The 20,933-nt window shown below is 40.7% G+C and overlaps 1 protein-coding gene across 1 annotated transcript; it reads right to left on the bottom strand.

Moving 5' to 3' along the window:
• Nucleotides 1–13,819: 13,819 nt before the first annotated feature.
• On the bottom strand, nt 13,820–15,647 carry LOC109904809 (olfactory receptor 6N1-like). Its single transcript, XM_020501943.2, has one exon. It carries the CDS (start codon nt 15,596–15,598, stop codon nt 14,660–14,662), a length of 939 nt encoding a protein of 312 aa, XP_020357532.2. The 5' UTR covers nt 15,599–15,647; the 3' UTR covers nt 13,820–14,659.
• Between the last annotated feature and the right edge of the window lie 5,286 nt (nt 15,648–20,933).

A 20,933-nucleotide genomic window follows, 5' to 3' on the forward strand; every position in this document is an offset into this window, starting at 1 on the left:
CAGAACTTCCACTGGGGATGGTGGGGCGGTGACCCTCCACATTCTGAGTGCCATATTTTTTATTTTATTTTACCTTTATTTAACTAGGCAAGTCAGTTAAGAACAAATTCTTATTTTCAATGACAGCTTAGGAACAGTGGGTTAACTGCCTGTTCAGTGGCAGAACAACAGATTTGTACCTTGTCAGCTCAGGGATTTGAACTTGCAACCTTCCGGTTACTAGTCCAATGCTGTAACCACTAGGCTACCCTGCCGCCCGGCAGGAATATTGTAAGACAAAAGGGGTCTATATTGAAATCATTCCATTTATTTTTGTCAAATAGTCACAAATATGTATATTTTTTAATGGTACATGTGACACTGATATGCGCCTGTCTCATTGAGGAGGCCGCAGGGATGCCACGCAGGGATGCCAAGAATATGGGGGATTGTGGCTCAGACGCACAAGGCACGTCTCTCTCCAGAATGCGCTCTCTCCCGCCATTTCGTGGCTGTTTATTGTTTCATAACTTCATTGTGTGCATTGGTTGGCTTTGTCTATTGTCGTGGAAGGATCAGAATTTGTTGGTAACATTTGTAAGATGTTTAATATTCATCTAATGTGTGTAAGTTAATTCTCATCAGAATGGTATTTTTGTATAATACTGTGGCGAGGTTGCAGTTATCTGTTCTATGTCAAAACTAAGTTGCATGGGTAGCTGAGAGGCGAGAGGTCAAAGTGTCATCATGTGTAAACATATCTTTTACTCCCTACCTTTTTCTTTTGGGGAAAGGAAGGGTGGCAGTGTCTGGAATCATTCTATGCTCCCTCTAATGTTGTTTCTATCTTAACCTACAGCCTCATTCTCCTCTCCGTGAGTTTGTCCAGGAGGTTGTATTTTGAGTTGGTTGTATCTAAATGACAATTTGATATATGCCTGTTGATATGGAGGATTTGGTTTATGGTTCTGGGGTTTGGGAAAGGAGAGGAAGCGGAACGATGAATTATGTCTATGCTGTCTGACTATGTGTGTCTTTGCTATTAAAGGAACTCAGTTGCATTGTAAGGGGGCTCTCAGAGAATTCACTGAGAGACACTGAATTTATCTGAGAGTCACAGGATTGTGATAGAGCTCATATAATTAAAGATGGACTTTTATAACTAACTCTGACGTGTGTGTGTGGTTTGCTCCCATGATTTGGTAAATAGAGGAAATTTCCACGACACTATCAATTCCCCATCACAAATATCACCAGTAGTTGCCTATATTTACTGTTAATTATCATAATTATTAATCCGCAATGTTTATATGGTTACAGTAATTTCTGTTAATGCTTTGAATATATTATTATTACAGTAATTTACCGTTCTCAATGTCGGAGTGGACATGTGTTTTGCAGAACTCACAACCTATGATAAACTTGTGAGAACCAAGTTTTGGTTGATTTCATTGTCAATTTTTTTCATTGTTTTTTGTTTGAAACTCTCCTGTCAATGTTGAGTAAGGACGCGCACCAGTGTCTTTGCTGTCATTAATGTGTTTGACTGTTATTTTATAAAATCAATTAACTACGTTTAATTATTATGCTATTTAAATAACCATATAACAATTAATTAAGTAGTAATCTGGGGCACCACGGAAAAAGTTTATTTAATGAGTTTTCCGAATTAACTCTTAAATATATACAGATCTCTTACATCAGTCACAGTCAATTAATTCATTCTTATTTATCTTCAGTGTCATTCTGAACGTCGTTGACTTCAAATCTGCACGAACCCCAGCATGAACCCCGGCAGGTAGCCTAGTGGTTAGAGCGTTGGGCCAGTAACCGAAAGGTTGCTAGTTAGAATCCCAGAGCTAACAAGGTAAAAATCGGTCGTTCTGCCCCTGAACAAAGCAGTTAAACCATTGTTCCTAGGCCATCATTGTAAACACAAATGTGTTCTTAAGAGGTTTTAACACTTGCACACCACATATAGCCTCTTTGCTGAACTTCTTTTTTGGCTGTATATTTGTGAGTATACAATACAGATATGATACTGCACATCTTCCACGTTACCTTTTTATTAATTTACTTTCTAATAATGTCTACCACTTTTCAACCCTATTATGAAAAAGTTTGGGGTCACTTAGAAATGTCCTTGTTTTTGAAAGAAAAGCACACTCCAGGATGCTGGCCTTCTAGGCAGAGTTGCAAAGAAAAAGCCATATCTCAGACTGGCCAATAAAAAGAAAAGATCAAGATGGGCAAAAGAACAATGTCATGTTTTAATGTTCCTACAATGTTCTCAGAACATCCGTGGGATAACGTCTCGCTGAAACCCTTAAAGCAGCATTTCCCAAACGTTGACCTGTGGACCACAAGGGGTGCATGTTTTGTTATTTTCCCTAGCACTACACAGCTGATTCAAATAATCAACTAATCATCAAGCTTTTATTATTTGAATTAGCTATGTAGTGCTGGGCAAAAAAATGCTTGTGCACCCCAGGACAGAGTTTTGTAAACGCTGCCTTAAATGGACCTAAGATTAAATGGTATCTTGGCCTTCATGTAAAGTTATTTTTCATGTAACGTTCATCCAGTCAGTAACCATGCCCACGTGATTACAGACATTATGCCAAACATAGTGACACTTTTGCCCCAAGTGTTTAAAAGGATTCGCTGAAGAATTCACATCTTAGACCAAAACAAGCCGGGTTGCTGCCAGTGTGTGAAGTGGTTCCAGCTGAATACGTTATAAATGGTTAAAACTACAAGACCAGATAATGGTAAGACACTCTGAAACTCTTGAGTGAAGATTAATACACAGGAACATTCAGTTTGCAGCAGGCCTTAAGACTCATCTCTATATAAACCTCCCCTTCCTCCTAGACTTTGTTGTGTCATGATTTGGATATATATACACATTTTATGCAATTTGAGATTGTATAATAATCACTTTACAAATGTGTGTAATAATCACTTTACAAATGTAATAAATTATCATGCAAAGAAAAAACCCAGAAGTTCATTATTTTGAATTCCTTACTTAAATTGACAGTTTTGCCAGAAGATACTATCACATTTAGGTAAGACCCAGATGCAGACAGTGTAGAAACAAGAGTTTATTACAACCACGGGGGAAGGCAAACGACAGGTCAAGGCTGGAAGGGCTCAGTAATCCAGGAAGAGTGTACAAGGTATATTCTGACAAAGTATATTCTGTCTGAAATGCAGATTCATGTCATGTTTTCCTGAAGGCCAACTATCTGACAGATGACTAGCTTTGGTAATTGAGATGTATCAGAAGACCAACTACCAGGGATACAAGATAAACCTGTTGCCTTATTTAGATATAATATTCTGTCCTAAAAATGTCCAGATCATTCCTTGATAATAACAAATACTATATTTTGATCATTTTTCCAGGGTCACTGATATAGTACTAATCAAAAGTTGACACACCTACTCATTCAAGGGTTTCTTTATTTTTACTATTTTCTACAATGTAGAATAGTGAAGACATCACAACTATGAAATAACAATTATGGAATCATGTAGTGAACAAAAGTGTTAAATCAAAATATATTTATTTCGATTCTTCAAAGTAGCCACAACACAACTGATTGGCTCAAATGCATTGAGGAAAGAAATGCCACATTTACAAGGTACACAAATTATTATTTACAATTATAGTCTATCAAAAGGCCACCTGCTGGGATTGGGGCTGGGATTAAAAATGTAAATAGGACAACACACACATCACGACAAGAGAACAAAACATAGTGACCTAAGACAACATAGCAGGCAGAAACACATGACCACACATCATTGTAGCAGCACAAAACATGGTACAAATATTACTGGGCACAGACAACAGCAGAAAGGGCAAGGAGGGAGAGGCAACAAAACATCACACAAAGCAGCCACAACTGTCAGTAAGAGTGTCTTTGAATGAAGAGTTTGAGATAAAACTGTCCAGTTTGAGTGACTTTTCCAGATTGTTGCAGTCGCTTTCTGCAGCGAACTGAAAAGACAAGCGATGAAGGCATGTCTGCTTTGGGGACCTTTAACAGAATGTGACTGGCAGAATGGGTGTTGTATATGGAGGATGAGGGCTGAAGTAGATATCTCCGATAGGGGAGTGAGGCCTAAGAGGGTTTTATAAACAAGCATCAACCAGTGGGTCTTGCAACGGGTATACAGAGTGTTGGGGATTAATCAGAATTAGTTGGGTAACATAGATAAGATGTTTTATTTTCATGATATGCTTATGAGTTATTTCTCATAAGAATGTATTTTGTTGTACTATAGTGGTGGCCATTTGCAGTTCTGTTCTCTGTCAGGACTAAGTTACTTGGGCCGCAGAGAGGGGAGAGGTCAAGGTGTCATCATGTGTAAACATATATTTTAAACCATGTGAAGGGATGATTGATGGGGAACCAATTATCTCTTGGCTCCACTGTGTGTGTGCCAGTCACTCCCTACTTCTCCCATCGGGGAGAGGAGGATGGCAGTGTCTGGAACCATTCTATCTTGACCTAGAGGCTCACTTTCCTCTCCGTGAGCTTGTCCAGAATTGGTTGTATTTAGGATGGGGGTATCTAAAATGACAATTTGATATATATCATTGGGTGGGGGTAATGTCTTGGTACCATTTTGTACCAAGGACGAGATAAGAGCTTTGTTTAGGAGACCAAACTGAATGATAATTTATAGCCAATTCTGTCTGGCTAGGGGATATTCCTCTCTGAAGAAAAGTCTTTCTTTGTGTAAGTTCCTAATACCTGTGGTTTGTCATGTCGTCTAGGGGGGGGGGGGATCTTTGCTATAAAGGATCCCAGTTGCCATCATGTTGACCACTCAACTTTTGAAAGTCAAAATGCTATTGCAAAAGCTTAAATAATATTAAAGGTGAAGATTAAGCATAACTCTGACTGGCGTGTGATTTGCTCTCTCATCATTTGGTAATTAAGGAAATTTCCACGACAAGAGATGGCCAGTTTACAGAGGAGTATAGAGAGCAGTGATGTGTCTTATAAGGAGCATTGGTGGCAATTCGGATGGCCAAATAGTAAAGAATATCTAGCTGCTCGAGAGCACCCTTACCTGCCGATCTATAAGTTATGTCTCCGTAATCTAGCAATGGTAGCATGGTCATCTGAGCCAGGGTTAGTTTGTGGAGGCGCACTGGAGATCTGGAGTGTAGAGCTGACACAACCCGTCCCGGCTGGATGTTTATTTTCGACAGGGCGCTGGCACAGGACGCACTGGGCTGTGTAGACTCACCGGAGACAGTACGCAGAGCCGGTACAGGATATCGCGGCCCAAAGAGGTATACTGGAGACCAGGAGCGCTGAGCCGGCACCCTCCTTCCTGGCTGGATGCCCATTCTAGCCCAGTCAATGCGAGGAGCTGGAATAGAGCGCACCGGGTTAGAATAGCGCACTGGAGACACCGTGCGCTCTACCTCATAACACGGTGCCTGACCAGTAACATGCTCCCCACAGTAAGCACGAGGAGTAGGCTCAGGTCTCTGACCTGACTCATGAAATCTCCTCATGTGCCTCCTCAAATTATAGGGGCTGCGTCTCGGGCTTCCGTGCTGTGTACCTTCATATCACCGCCGTTCCTCTATTCTCCGGTATTTCTCCTCGTAGTATCGCCGTTCCGCTTTCGCTGCCTGTAGCTCCTCCTTAGGACTGCGATACTCCCCCGGCTGTGTCCAGGGTCCTGCTCCATCTAATATCTCCTCCAAGGTCCATCTCCCCATTGAGCGCTGTTCCTCCTTTTCACACTGCTTGGTCCTGGTTTGATGGGTTATTCTGTCACATTCGTCGTATAGAGGAGACCAAGGCGCAGCGTGATACGACTACATTCTTCTTTTAATAAAAAGAACACTAAAAAACGACCGTGAAGCTATATAGAACGAGTGCTGACATGCAACTACACATAGACAATACCCCACCAAACCAAAAGGGCAACCTAACTAGGATCCCCAATGAGAGACAACGATAAACAGCTGCCTCTGATTAGGAACCAATTCAGGTCACCATAGACCTACATACCTAGACATACAAAACCCCATAGATGTACAAAAACCCTAGACAGGACAAAAACACATATACCCACCCTCATCACATCCTGACCTGACCAAAATAATACATAAAACATAGATAACTAAGGTCAGGGCGTGACAGGAACATTTATTTGCTGCTAATGAAATATCGGATGCCACTATACAGAAATCCATACTCAAATCAAATCAAAATGTATTTGTCACATACACATGGTTAGCAGATGTTAGTGCGAGTGTAGCGAAATGCTTGTGCTTCTAGTTCCGACAATGCAGTAATAACCAACAAGTAATCTAGCTAACAATTCCAAAACTACTACCTTATAGACACAAGTGTAAGGGGATAAAGAATATGTACATAAAGATATATGAATGAGTGATGGTACAGAGCGGCATAGGCAAGATACAGTAGATGGTATTGAGTGCAGTATATACATATGAGATGAGTATGTAAACAAAGTGGCATAGTTAAAGTGGCTAGTGATACATGTATTACATAAGGATGCAGTAGATGATATAGAGTACAGTATATACGTATACATATGAGATGAATAATGTAGGGTATGTAAACATTGTATTAGGTAGCATTGTTTAAAGTGGCTAGTGATATATTTTACATCAATTCCCATCAATTCCCATTATTAAAGTGGCTGCAGTTGAGTCAGTGTGTTGGCAGCAGCCACTCAATGTTAGTGGTGGCTGTTTAACAGTCTGATGGCCTTGAGATAGAAGCTGTTTTTCAGTCTCTCGGTCCCAGCTTTGATGCACCTGTACTGACCTCGCCTTCTGGATGATAGTGGGGTGAACAGGCAGTGGCTCGGGTGGTTGCTGTCCTTGATGATCTTTATGGCCTTCCTGTGACATCGGGTGGTGTAGGTGTCCTGGAGGGCAGGTAGTTGTTTGCCCCCCGGTGATGTGTTGTGCAGACCTCACTACCCTCTGGAGAGCCTTACGGTTGTGGGCGGAGCAGTTGCCGTACCAGGCGGTGATACAGATTGTGCATCTGTAGTAGTTTGTGAGTGCTTTTGGTGACAAGCCGAATTTCTTCAGCCTCCTGAGGTTGAAGAGGCGCTGCTGCGCCTTCTTCACGATGCTGTCTGTGTGGGTGGACCAATTCAGTTTGTCTGTGATGTGTACGCCGAGGAACTTAAAACTTACTACCCTCTCCACTACTGTTCCATCGATGTGGATAGGGGGGTGTTCCCTCTGCTGTTTCCTGAAGTCCACAATCATCTCCATAGTTTTGTTGACGTTGAGTGTGAGGTTATTTTCCTGACACCACACTCCGAGGGCCCTCACCTCCTCCCTGTAGGCCGTCTCGTCGTTGTTGGTAATCAAGCCTACCACTGTTGTGTCGTCCGCAAACTTGATGATTGAGTTGGAGGCGTGCGTGGCCACGCAGTCGTGGGTGAACAGGGAGTACAGGAGAGGGCTCAGAACGCACCCTTGTGGGGCCCGAGACCCAGGGTCTCGAGCTTGATGACGAGCTTGGAGGGCACTATGGTGTTAAAAGCCGAGCTGTAGTCGATGAACAGCATTCTCACATAGGTATTCCTCTTGTCCAGATGGGTTAGGGCAGTGTGCAGTGTGGTTGAGATTGCATCGTCTGTGGACCTATTTGGGCGGTAAGAAAATTGGAGTGGGTCTAGGGTGTCAGGTAGGGTGGAGGTGATATGGTCCTTGACTAGTCTCTCAAAGCACTTCATGATGGCGGAAGTGAGTGCTGCGGGGCGGTAGTCGTTTAGCTCAGTTACCTTAGCTTTCTTGGGAACAGGAACAATGGTGGCCCTCTTGAAGCATGTGGGAAAACAGACTGGGATAGGGATTGATTGAATATGTCCGTAAACACACCGGCCAGCTGGTCTGCGCATGCTCTGAGGGCGCGGCTGGGGATGCCATCTGGGCCTGCAGCCGTGCGAGGGTTGACACGTTTAAATGTTTTCCTCACGTCGGCTGCAGTGAAGGAGAGTCCGCATGTTTTAGTTGCGGGCAGTGTCAGTGGCACTGTATTGTCCTCAAAGCGGGCAAAAAAGTTATTTAGTCTGCCTGGGAGCAAGACATCCTGGTCCGTGACAGTGCTGGTTTTCTTTTTGTAATCCGTGATTGACTGTAGACCCTGACACATACCTCTTGTGTCTGAGCCGTTGAATTGAGATTCTACTTTGTCTCTATACTGACACTTCGCTTGTTTGATTGCCTTGCGGAGGTAATAGTTTCACTGTTTGTATTCGGTCATGTTTCCAGTCACCTTGCCCTGATTAAAAGCAGTGGTTCGCGCTTTCAGTTTCACGCGAATGCTGCCATCAATCCACGCTTTCTGGTTTGGGAATGTTTTAATTATTGCTATGGGAACGACATCTTCAACGCACGTTCTAATGAACTCGCACACCGAATCAGCGTATTTGTCAATGTTGTCGTCTGACGCAATACGGAACATATCCCAGTCCACGTGATGGAAGCAGTCTTGGAGTGTGGAATCAGATTGGTCGGACCAGCGTTGAACAGACCTCAGCGCGGGAGCTTCTTGTTTTAGTTTCTGTCTGTAGGCAGGGATCAACAAAATGGAGTCGTGGTCAGCTTTTCCGAAAGGAGGGCGGGGCAGGGTCTTATATGCGTCGCGGAAGTTGGAATAGCAATGATCCAAGGTTTTTCCCGCCCTGGTTGCGCAATCGATATGCTGATAAAATTTAGGGAGTCTTGTTTTCAGATTAGCCTTGTTAAAATCCCCAGCTACAATGAATGCAGCCTCCGGATATATGGATTCCAGTTTGCAAAGAGTCAAATAAAGTTCATTCAGAGCCATCGATGTATCTGCTTGGGGGGGAATATATACGGCTGTGATTATAATCGAAGAGAATTCCCTTGGTAGATAATGCGGTCTACATTTAATTGTGAGGAATTCTAAATCAGGTGAACAGAAGGACTTGAGTTCCTGTATGTTGTTTTGGCCACACCACGTCCCGTTAACCATAAAGCATACGCCCCCGCCCCTCTTCTTACCAGAAAGATGTTTGTTTCTGTTGGCGCGATGCGTGGAGAAACCAGCTGGCTGCACCGTCTCCGATAGCTTCTCTCCAGTGAGCCATGTTTCCGTGAAGCAAAGAACGTTACAGTCTCTGATGTCCCTCTGGAATGCTACCCTTGCTCGGATTTCATCAACCTTGTTGTCAAGAGACTGGACATTGGCGAGGACCAGAAGACCGCTTCGTTTTCCCCTTTTTCAAAGTCGTTTTCTGGGGTCGCCGGCTGGGATCCATTCCGTTGTCCTGGGTGAAAGGCAGAACACAGGGTCCGCTTCGCGAAAGTCATATTCTTGGTCGTACTGATGGTGAGTTGACGTTGCTCTTATGTTCAGTAGTTCTTCTCGACTGTATGTAATGAAACCTAAGATGACCTGGGGTACCAATGTAAGAAATAACACGTAAAAAAACAAAAAACTGCATAGTTTCCTAGGAACGCGAAGCGAGGCGGCCATCTCTGTCGGCGCCGGATACTCATAAGCATTGTCGGTGCACAGACATACAGCTTAATGAGAAACCTGTTGAGCCCTTGTAGGAGAGTTAAAAAGGTTATTCCATCAAACTTCAAATGTTTAGAATAGTACACAACGCAGAACAGAACAACCAGGATCGGGGTCAGTGGCCCAAGCCCGCGAACAGGAATTTTCCAAGTTCAGACAGAAGGGAGGAGTCAGATCCCTCTGAACGCCAGGAACTTTACTTTTGGTGTATATTTTTAATTGTTGCACTACTGGTGCTGACTGCTGATGTTAGGTAGGCAGCTATAGTAGTTGAATGGTGTTAACATCTTCGGGTTTTGTTTCATTAAATGTATTTTATTTCATCTGGGTGCTTGTGGCACCTACTAACACCCTGGTACTACCCGTAGCTCCCGTTCTCCTCATTCCGAGAAAACACTGAGAGAGAAACCATGACCATGGTTACTGAACAAAACCTTAGAAAAACCTTGACAAAGTACAGGCTCAGTGAGCACAGCCTTGCCATTGAGAAGGGTACACATAGGAAAACCAGATAATGCTGTAGATATTGTTATAATGGAGTGTGAGACTATTGAAACATGTAACTTTCAGAGTTTTATTGTTGTTAATTAATATAGTTTACAGAGTGCTAAAAAGTGCTGCTGTTGCTTGCTAGCAGGCCTTTCTGTGATGCAGACGATTAACTGAGCTGCCGACTGGTGCTGGCATTGCATTACGCGTCCTCTAAGGTCTGAATGGGATGGAGGTGATTTCACATTGTAACTTGGTCCTCTAAGATCTGAATGGGATGGAGGTGATTTCACGTTGTAACTTGTTTGGTTTGCAGTGTTTTTGTACATGAGTTGTTGTATTTTGGTACTGTCAACACTGAAAGCACCAAGCAATGTATTGGGGATGTGAGACAGGATATGTGTTTTACCTTTCTTCATGCTCCTATATAGAGCAACTTGTCAGATGGGTCATTGGAGACTGATGTGTTCCTGTCCTGTCTTTTCACAATACAATTGCAGGTATGGTTCTATTGTCTAAGAATTAACTTCTTTGGGGTAGGGGGCAGTATTGGGAATTGTGGATGAAAAGTGTGCCCAAATTAAGCTGCCTGCTACATATACTTAGTAGATTTGGATAGAAAACACTCTGAAGTTTCTTAAACTGTTTGAATGATGTCTGTGAGTATAACATAACTCATATGGCAGGCAAAAACCTGAGAAAAAATCCAACCAGGAAGTGGGAAATCTGATGTTTTTCAACTCATTCCCTATCGAATGCATAGTGTCTATGGGGTCAAATTGCAATTCCTAAGGCTTCCACTAGTTGTCAACAGTCTTTAGAACCTTGTTTGATGCTTCTACTGTGAGGTGGGGGAGAATGAGAGGGGAATGAGTCACAGGTCTGGCAGAGAGCCACGAGTTGGCCATGCGCGTTCAAGTGAGAGTAAGCTTGAGTTGCATTGCATTTCTGAAGACAAAGGAATTCTCGGGTTGGAACATTATTGAAGATTTATGTTAAAAACATCCTTAAGATTGATTCTATACATCGTTTGACATGTTTTTACGGACTGTAACGGAACTTTCTGACTTTTTGTCTGCATCTAGTAATCGCGCGTCATGAATTTGGATTACTGGGCTAAACGCTTGAACAAAAGGAGGTATTTGGACATAAATGATGGACATTATCAAACAAAACAAACATTTATTGTGGAACTGGGATTCCTGGGAGTGCATTCTGATGAAGATCATCAACGGTAAGTGAATATTTATAATGTTATTTCTGACTTCTGTTGACGCCAACTTGGCAGATATATGTGTTTGTTTGTCTGAGCGCTGTACTCAGATTATTGCTTTTTCTGTAAAGCTTTTTTGAAATCTGACACAGCAGTTGCATTAAGGTTTATCTATATTTCCATGTATAACACTTGTATTTTCATCAACATTTATAATGAGTATTTCTGTAAATTGATGTGGCTCTCTGCAAAAACACCAGATGTTTTGGAAGCAAAACATTACTGAACATAACGTGCCAATGTAAACTGAGATTTTTGGATATAAATATGAACTTTATCGAACAAAACATACATGTATTGTGTAACATAAAGTCCTATGAGTGTCATCTGATGAAGATCATCAAAGGTTAGTGATAAATTTTATCTCTATTTCTGCTTTTTGTGACTCCTCTCTTTGGCTATAAAAATGGCTGTGTTTTTCTGTAACTAGGTGCTGACCGAACATAATCGTTTGGTGTGCTTTCGTCGTAAAGCCTTTTTGAAATCAGACACTGTGGTGGGATTAACAACAAGTTCATCTTTAAAATGGTGTCAAATACTTGTATGTTTGAGGAAATTTAATTATGAGATTTCCGTTGTTTGAATTTGGCGCCCTGCACTTTCACTGGCTGTTGTAATATAGATCCCGTTAGCGGGATTTCAGCCGTAAGAAGTTAAAGAGCAGGGGGGTACAGATACAGAGTCAATGTGTTGGGGCACCAGTTAGTTGAGGTAGTATGTACATGTAGGTAGAGTTATTAAAGTGACTATGCATAGATGATAACAACAGAGAGTAGAGTCGTGGAAATATTTAATAAAATATTTCTCAGATACCGGAGCTTGTCAATTCAAATAGACTTTATTACAGAAAGTAACAAAGCCGAGCAATTCCATGGAACGACTAAATTCTCTTGCCACAAACCTCAGGCCTTATAGGTTTCCACCTTCAGATAACACACATGTTCACTCCCCTCTATGTAGATGATTAACACCCCAGTGGCCTCTCGCCACCATTATCTTTCTGCCTCAATTCTTGCTTGTTTACAGATTCTATTGGTGGCGTATCCATAGCAATGATACACATAATGCAGGTGTCTGTCCAATGATACTCATAGGACTACACAATGGCTCTCCCCATGCCTGTAATGGAGCAGACATACATATACAATACAACTACATGCCCTAATGCCAGTCACACGACCAGTCAATGACTTCCCTCAGGCCTACAACAGCACAGGCATACATTCATAATGCAATTGCATGTCTCAATGCTAGTCACAGGACCAGGTAATGACTTCCCTCATGCCTGTAACAGCAAAGGCATAGATTTTCTGCATACAGTATGTTCTGTTTTTACATGTCTAGTGATTAACTCCATGTTGACCCAGCTCTGTTCATTCACCTGAGCTCTGCCTTTATTCTGCTTGCACATGTCTATCCATTAATAGATCTGCTTACTACTTCTGGGAGAACAGTCTAGATACTGGAAAATCACCCATAGTCATGAATGTTCTCCTACAGTAGCAGCGGTGTAAAAGAGTGTGGGGGAGTAGAAGCTGTTCCCCTTTTCCTGATGACACAAAACATGTCAAACAAAAGGAAGACATGGGAGACACTATTGATGATGATGGATGAATGCACAGTCATGTTCATATAATCTCAGACATAAATCACTGCAGTGTAAGACTATCCATAAAACATATTATATGCCAGTGAAACTGAATATCAAGCACTCAGAAATGTAACTATTCTGCTGGAGGTGTAAAACACAAAAGGGGACATATTTGAATATGTGTGAAGGCTGGCTGAATTCTGGCAAAGACTATGTTCTTTTGTCTCAGCATGTCTACAGATTCTCACTTTCCCTATCTTTGTTTGCTTGAAAATGTTGATACTGGAGGCTTTTTAAGAAGAAACTGTGTAACCATAGCATTTATAGCAGCTAACCTTAATTGGAAGGTTGGTTATCCTCCCACAATGTTACAATGGATGGCAGAAATGTCAAATTATGTATCACTAGATTTGATTTACTACTAGATTAAGGGTATACTGTACAACTTTGATAGGGTCTGGGTAATGAAAACATAAAACATTTTTTAGTCAAGCAGTCACAAATATATATATATTTTCTGATTTGCGCCTGTCTCAGTGGACTTATCCATAGCGGAGGCCGCAGGGATGCCAAGGTCCAAGACTATGTGGATTGCGCTCTCTCCTGCCATTTTGTGGATATTCATTGTTTCTTAGCAAGCAATGTACACAATGAAGTTATGTCTATCAATTCCCCATTACAAATTTCACCAGTAGTAGTTCATATTTCCCCTTAATTACCATAATGTCTGCTATGCAATGTTTATTTGGATATGGTAATTTCATTGAATATATTATTATTAGAGTTAAATGTCGGAGTAAACATGTGTTTTGCAGAACTCACAACCTATGTAACACTTGTGAGAAACCAGATTTGTTTATTTCATTCCATTTACGAGTTTTGTCAATTTATTCATTGTTTTTTGTTTGAAACACTTCTGTAAATTTTGGTTGAGGACGTGCACCTGATTACACAGAGTAGGACCAATCTACCTGGCTTTCGGGCAAATGTAGGTCTATAAATGTGCCCATTTGGGGATGTCTGATATTATTTCTGATTGTCTTAACCCACCACTAATGAGCTGTTTAGCTTCCCAAAGTAATTTTTATTCACCTCAAACAGCAAGTAAACAAAGTCTGTTTATAGAATCAGTTAAGAATGACAATAGTACTTCAAAGTATTTGAACAACATTTCCACCTCTATCTCTTTAGGTAATCACTTGGCATGAAATGGAAAAATGTAATGCTCTGATCCAGTGGAAATGTAAGAAAAGACCTGACCCAGTTGATAGAATGTTTATAGTTCATTGCAGACAGGCCATGTGTAGCCAATGTGATTTATTGGATATTTATTTTTATCATTATATTTTCTACCTGCTGGCTGCAATGTTTTTATGTGTTGGCTTTATGTAGGCTATTTTTACATAGTTGGCAGTGGCAATAAAAGTTACTTTTAGATCTGTGTCAATTTCATTTAAATCACGATTGTAGAATGTCGATTAACCACAGAATTTGTTTTGAAATACAAAGACTATTATAAATTAAATAAAAATGTTCCACGAAAATGTGCAAATGAAAATCACAACTGACATGCAGATTGGTAGAAATGGTAAGATACATAGCTACATAGGATATGTCTATACATGGGAAAATACAAAATGTTGACAAATCAATTGGTCGAAAGAAAATACTATGCTTGGTCGACCAAACCTTTTGTTAGACGGGTACAGCATTAGTAGAAATGCAGGAAATTAGCATTAGATAATGTAACTAATGTCTCACATCAATGGTTTTATGTGCATTACACTTTCTAAAAACTGCACTTCGAATCTGATGGAGGTTAAGTCCATATATGAGAGGGTTAAAGACAGGTGGAATAACAAGGAATTGTACGGCCATTGCATTACGCATATTTAGTGTAATATTTACATTACTATTCCATCCTTGCAATGTGTCAAACAGGGTCACTGTGACGAAAATAAGCATTGTTATTAAATGTGGCACACATGTCTGTGTGAACTTAATCCTTCCCTTAGCTGACTTTACACAATTCCTTATAATCTTACAGTAAGAAAATACAATGAAAAGTATCTGTAAAACATTAACCACTATTATACATTTGTTCAAAATCGGATTGATTGTAATGGGTAAACATGCATGTTTCAACATAGACGGAATGTCACAGAAGATTTTATCAATGCGAGATCCACACAAAGGAATTCTGACAGCTGAAATTAGTGATATGAGTCCTGCAAATAAAGGACAACACCAAGAAAATAAGAGTAACTTTCTAACAGTTAAAGATGTCACAATGGTATGATATAGTAGTGGTCTGCATATTGCCACATACCTGTCGTAAGACATCACTGTTAGAGTAGAAATTTCACACAGGACAGATGTGTATATTACATAGGCTTGAGTGAAACATCCACCATAAGATATCACCTGAACATCTGACTGAAGGTCCAGTAACAACTTGGGGTAGAAACCAGCAGTTCCATACAATCCATTGATACATAAACTACACAGAAAGATATACATGGGCTCATGGAGGCCTTTCTCCTGAATGATTGTTATGATCAGAGTCAGATTCACAGTGATGATGAGAAGGTATGTGATAAGAGACAAGATAAAATATACCGATTTGTTGTTAAATGTCTCTTTTAAGCCAAAGAGATAAAATAACTTGACTTGGGTTGAGTTCTCCATAGCTTTTGTTAATTTTCTTCCTCTGGTCAATGCAAAAAGTCTTAGTTCTTGCAAGGCTTGAGCGTGTATGGATGTGAATGAATTCAAGAGTGAATCATATGATTCTGTTTAGGCTCAGACTAAACACAATAGTTTTAACAAAATAAATTCACATCCTCCCTCAAACTCTTATAAAGAAAAGATCCCGATATTAGCTGTACATTATCAGACTTCGGAGGTGTGAAAGAAATGAAAAAACTTGTGTCCATGAAATGCCTTCTTGTTTGATAGAGGAGACTGCTCCAATATCTTGTCCTGGTAGCCTCTAAATATACCATAGTGTATGCTCACATGGGATTGTAGTTTCAGTGTCAACATGTAACTACTCCATAGAGATGGATCTATATTGAGTTTATGACAAGAAACTAATTGGATTATATTTACTTTATTTATGTTTTAACCCAGCAAACAGGGGATGTCCTAAGGACATTCGGCAAAGTTCCCATTAGGTCCCTTTAAGGCAGCATTTCCCAAACTGTCCTGGGGACCCCAAGTGGTGTACGTGCATTTTCTTGCCCAAGTACTACATAGCTGATTCAAATAATCAAATCTTAATGATTAGTTAATTATTTGAATCAGCTGTGTAGTGCTAAGGCAAAAAACAAAATGTGCACCCCTTTCGGGTCCCCAGGTCAAAGTTTGGGAAATGTTGGTTTAGGGGTTTCAGCGAGACGTCATCCCACTGATGACTTTGTTCAATAGTCAGAACATTATAGGAACATTAAAACATGACATTTACCTCGGGACCATAAGAGGGCGTTCAGAACAAATACCGGTTTGGTCACAGTGTAACGTTATTTTAAGGTATACCGATTTGATTTATTTTAAGATTTTACTGAGTTACAGTTCCTATACGGAAGTCAGTCAATTGAAATAAATAAATTAGGCCATAATCTCTGGATTTCACATGACTGGGAATAGACCCTTTAAAAAAAGGTAAGGGTGTGGATCAGAAATCCAGTCAGTATCTGGTGATCACCATTTGCCTCATACAGCGCAACACATCTCATTGGCATAGAGTTGATCATGCTGTTGATTGTGGAATGTTGTCCCACTCCTCTCCAATGGCCGTGCGAAGTTGCTGGATATTGGCGGGAACTGGAACACCCTGTTGTACATGTCGATCCAGATTATCCGAAACACGCTCAATGGGTGACATGTCTGGTGAGTATGCAGACCATGGAAGAACTGGGACATTTTCAGCTTCCAGAAATTGTGTACAGATCCTTGCTACATGGGGCTGTGTATTATCATGCTAAAACTTGAGGTGATGGCAGCTGATGAGCGGCACGACAATGGGCCTCAGGATCTCGTCATGGTGTGTCTGTACATTCAAATTGCAATCGACAAAATGCAATTGTGTTCTTTGTCCATAGCTTATGCTTGCCTATACCATAACCCCAACACCCTGTTCACAACGTTGACATCAGAAAACCTGCTCGCCCCCACACCACACCATAAACGTAGTCTGCAGATGTGAGGTCGGTTGAATTTATATCAAAATTCTCTAAAACAACGTTGGAGGCTGCTTATGGTAGAGAAATTAACATTCAATTATTTGGCAACAGCTCTGGTGGACATTCCTGCAGTCAGCATGCCAATTGCACCCTCCCTCAAAACTTGAGCCATCTGTGGTATTTTGTTGTGTGACAAAACTGTACATTTTAGAGTGGCATTTTATTGTCCCCAGCACAAGGTGCACATGGGATGTAACTAAATTTGTGGACCAAATTTGAGAAAATCTACTTTTTGTGGGTATGGATAATTTCCGGGATCTTTCATTTCCTCTCATGAAACATGGGACCAATAATTTACAATAATTTACATGTTGCTTCATTGTATTTTGATGTGCATTAGGGAACATTAGAAAAAGGTTCCTATTTGTGTCGGACATCGTCCATGAGACATTCAATGTCCAAAAGGAGACATTTCATTATAGTCAAGAGGATGTCACATGATGGTAGTTTTTAGTCCGTTCTCAAGACTTCCCTTTACTAGTCTTCAGGACCTCACGAGATGGTCGAAAGGGAACGTTCTTTGGGGAACCTTTGTCTAGTTCCCTGTAAGTTACTAGGATGTTACCGAGTACCATATGTCATGACGTGGCCCTCTTTGGGTACAGCGAGCACCATCCCCCTCTCTCTGCACCATCACCCTCTCTCTCTCACCACCTCTCATACTTCTCCCTGCACCCAGGCTCTGTTAGGCAGGTCATAAATTCCTAGAGGAGTTCTCTCCTCATGGCTAGAGGAGAGAGGGAGTGAGGTTCACAGGAGAACAAAGGAACCTCTTCCACATCACAGAACATGAGAATTGAACAATGTCCATGTTTTGGAGAGGTTGTACATGGTCAGGGAAGAACCCAGCAACGAACTGGTCCATTTTGTACAATTTTGTGAAACTCATGAGAGACAATAGAGCCACATTACCATAACTCTCTTTATACAAGAGTCTCAGTTGTGAGGCTTGCATCTAATTGTTGTATAAAATGAATGAATAAGGATGAAACTATTTAATGTGATTTTAACTTCTTATGGCTGGGGGAGGGCAGTTTTGAGTAGCTTGGATGAATCAGGTGCCCAGAGTAAACTGCCTACTACTCAGGCCCAGATGCTAAGGTATGCATAGTACTAGTATATTTGGAAAGAAAACACTCTGAAGATTCTAAAACTGTTTGAATGATGTCTGTGTGTATAACAGAACTCATATGGCAGGCATAACCGGGAAAAAATCCAACCAGTTAGTGGGAAATCTGAGGTTTGTAGGTTTTCAAGTCTTTGCCTATCCAATATACAGTTTAAAGTTTGGTCCGATTTCACTTCCTAAGGCTTCCACTAGATGTCAACAGTCTTTAGAACCAGACTTCTACTGTGAATGTGTAGAGAATAAGAGCTGTTTGAGTCAGGTGTCTGGCAGAATGTGATGAGCTCAGTCAGGCGCGTGCCCGTGAGAGTTAGCTGCGTTCCTTTTCCTTTCTAAAGACAAAGGAATTGTCTGGTTGGAATATTATTGAAGATGTATGTTAAAAACATCCTAAAGATTGATTCTATACATCTGTCCGATAGCTCATTCAAGGACCCCGTAGCAAGTCATGGAAAAAAGTGGATTTTCAGCACCAATTAGGGTTTTGCTCGGACACCAAATGACCGATCGAGCCGAAACTTGGGATTCGGGGTCGCCTCAGCTAGGCCTACACATAACATAAGAAATGGACCCGCAGCTAGAACGTAACTACGTGTTTTATGTTTTTTTTATGGTTTGAACCGAAGGCGTTGTGAATTTTGGGCCAGCTCTGAAGTATGTGATAGTTGGCTACTAAACGAGTTGGAAAAAGTGGGTTTGGTGTCAGTTTGTATCAGTTTGGTGTCAGAATGATATCTAATTGACTGACGGACGGTGACTTGCTGGTGACTCTTTTCCATTTGCAATATGTTTAAACAGTGAGGTACCATCACCAAAGTGACATTCTGAAATCAACCCTAACGAGCGACTGAGATTAACCAGAATCACTGCCCAGCCATCCCGAGTTCATCGGGCCAGTCTATTTCACATTCCTGCAGGATTTTTATAGCATGACAAATTCGTGATGGTACCTGCCCATTGAACCATATTGCAAATGCCCAGTGACTTTGCAAAAGTAAGAAAACATAAACAAATGGACATAATGAAATCACCATATTTTTATTTTTGGGTTACCAGTTGCACAACAATGCACGTACACTTGCAATATGATTCAACAGTGAAAAAACATCACAAAATGGACATGATGAAGTCAACACAACGAGCGATGGAAAGGAGCAACTATCACTGCCAGGCCATCCTGTGTTCATCAGGCCAGTCAATTTCACATCCCTTGAGGATTTTTATAGCATGACAAATTCGTGATGGTACCTGCCTATTGAACCATATTGCAAATGCCCAGTGACTTTGCAAAAGTAAGAAAACATAAACAAATGGACATAATGAAATCACCATATTTTTATTTTTGGGTTACCAGTTGCACAACAATGCATGTACACTTGCAATATGATTCAACAGTGAAAAAACATCACAAAATGGACATGATGAAGTCAACACAATGAGCGATGGAAAGGAGCAACTATCACTGCCAGGCCATCCCGAGTTCATCTGGCCAGTCAATTTTGCATTTCTGCAGGATTTTTGAGCATGTCAAATTTCTTATGGTAAATGCCCATTGAACCATATTGCAAATGCCCGTACACTTGCAATATGATTCAACAGTGAAAAAACATCACAAAATGGACATGATGAAGTCAACACAATGAGCGATGGAAAGGAGCAACTATCACTGCCAGGCCATCCTGTGTTCATCAGGCAAGTCAATTTCACATTCCTGCAGGATTTTTATAGCATGACAAATTCGTGATGGTACCTGCCCATTGAACCATATTGCAAATGCCCGTACACTTGCAATATGATTCAACAGTGAAAAAACATCACAAAATGGACATGATGAAGTCAACACAATGAGCGATGGAAAGGAGCAACTATCACTGCCAGGCCATCCCGAGTTCATCTGGCCAGTCCATTTTGCATTTCTGCAGGATTTTTGAGCATGTCAAATTTCTTATGGTATTTGGCCCCAAAAAAAGTGACTTTTGACTTTGACTTTTGACTTCCTATGAAATCATATTGCAAATGGACAAATCATATTCCTTATGCACAAGTAAAAAAAAAATTATGATAATACAATTTTACAAATGTATATTCATATAGTTCTTACACATGATGAATTGACATAAAATCGAAACAATTTCGAAAAACGGTCCAGAAAGAACTTTTTTACGAGGGTGATAAGTTTTTTTAAAAGTTCACATTGTCGACTTTTGACTTCATATGAAATCATATTGCAAATGGACAAAACATATTTCTTATGCGCATGTAAAAATAAAATAAAATTAGGCTAATAAAATTGGACAAAAGTATGTTGATACAGTTCTTATACATGTGTAATTGACACAAAAATGGAAAGAATTTTGAAAAACGGTCCAGAAAGCACTTTTTTAAGGGTGTGTGAAGTTTTTTACAAAATGTTGACATTTTTGACTTTTGACTTTTGACTTCCTATGAAATCACATTGCAAATGGACAAAACATATTTCTTATGCGCATGTAAAAAAAAATCGAAAGAATTTCGAAAAACGGTCCAGAAAGCACTTTTTTAAGGGGTGATAATTTTTGACAAAAACATTTTGCTTTTGGATGTTGACTTGATGTCCATTTCCAATATGAAAAACCACGGTGGAGCGCACTCACCCCCTGTTGGATTTTTGAAG

This window comes from Oncorhynchus kisutch, linkage group LG15 (assembly GCF_002021735.2).
Source record: "Oncorhynchus kisutch isolate 150728-3 linkage group LG15, Okis_V2, whole genome shotgun sequence".
NCBI lineage: Eukaryota > Metazoa > Chordata > Actinopteri > Salmoniformes > Salmonidae > Oncorhynchus > Oncorhynchus kisutch.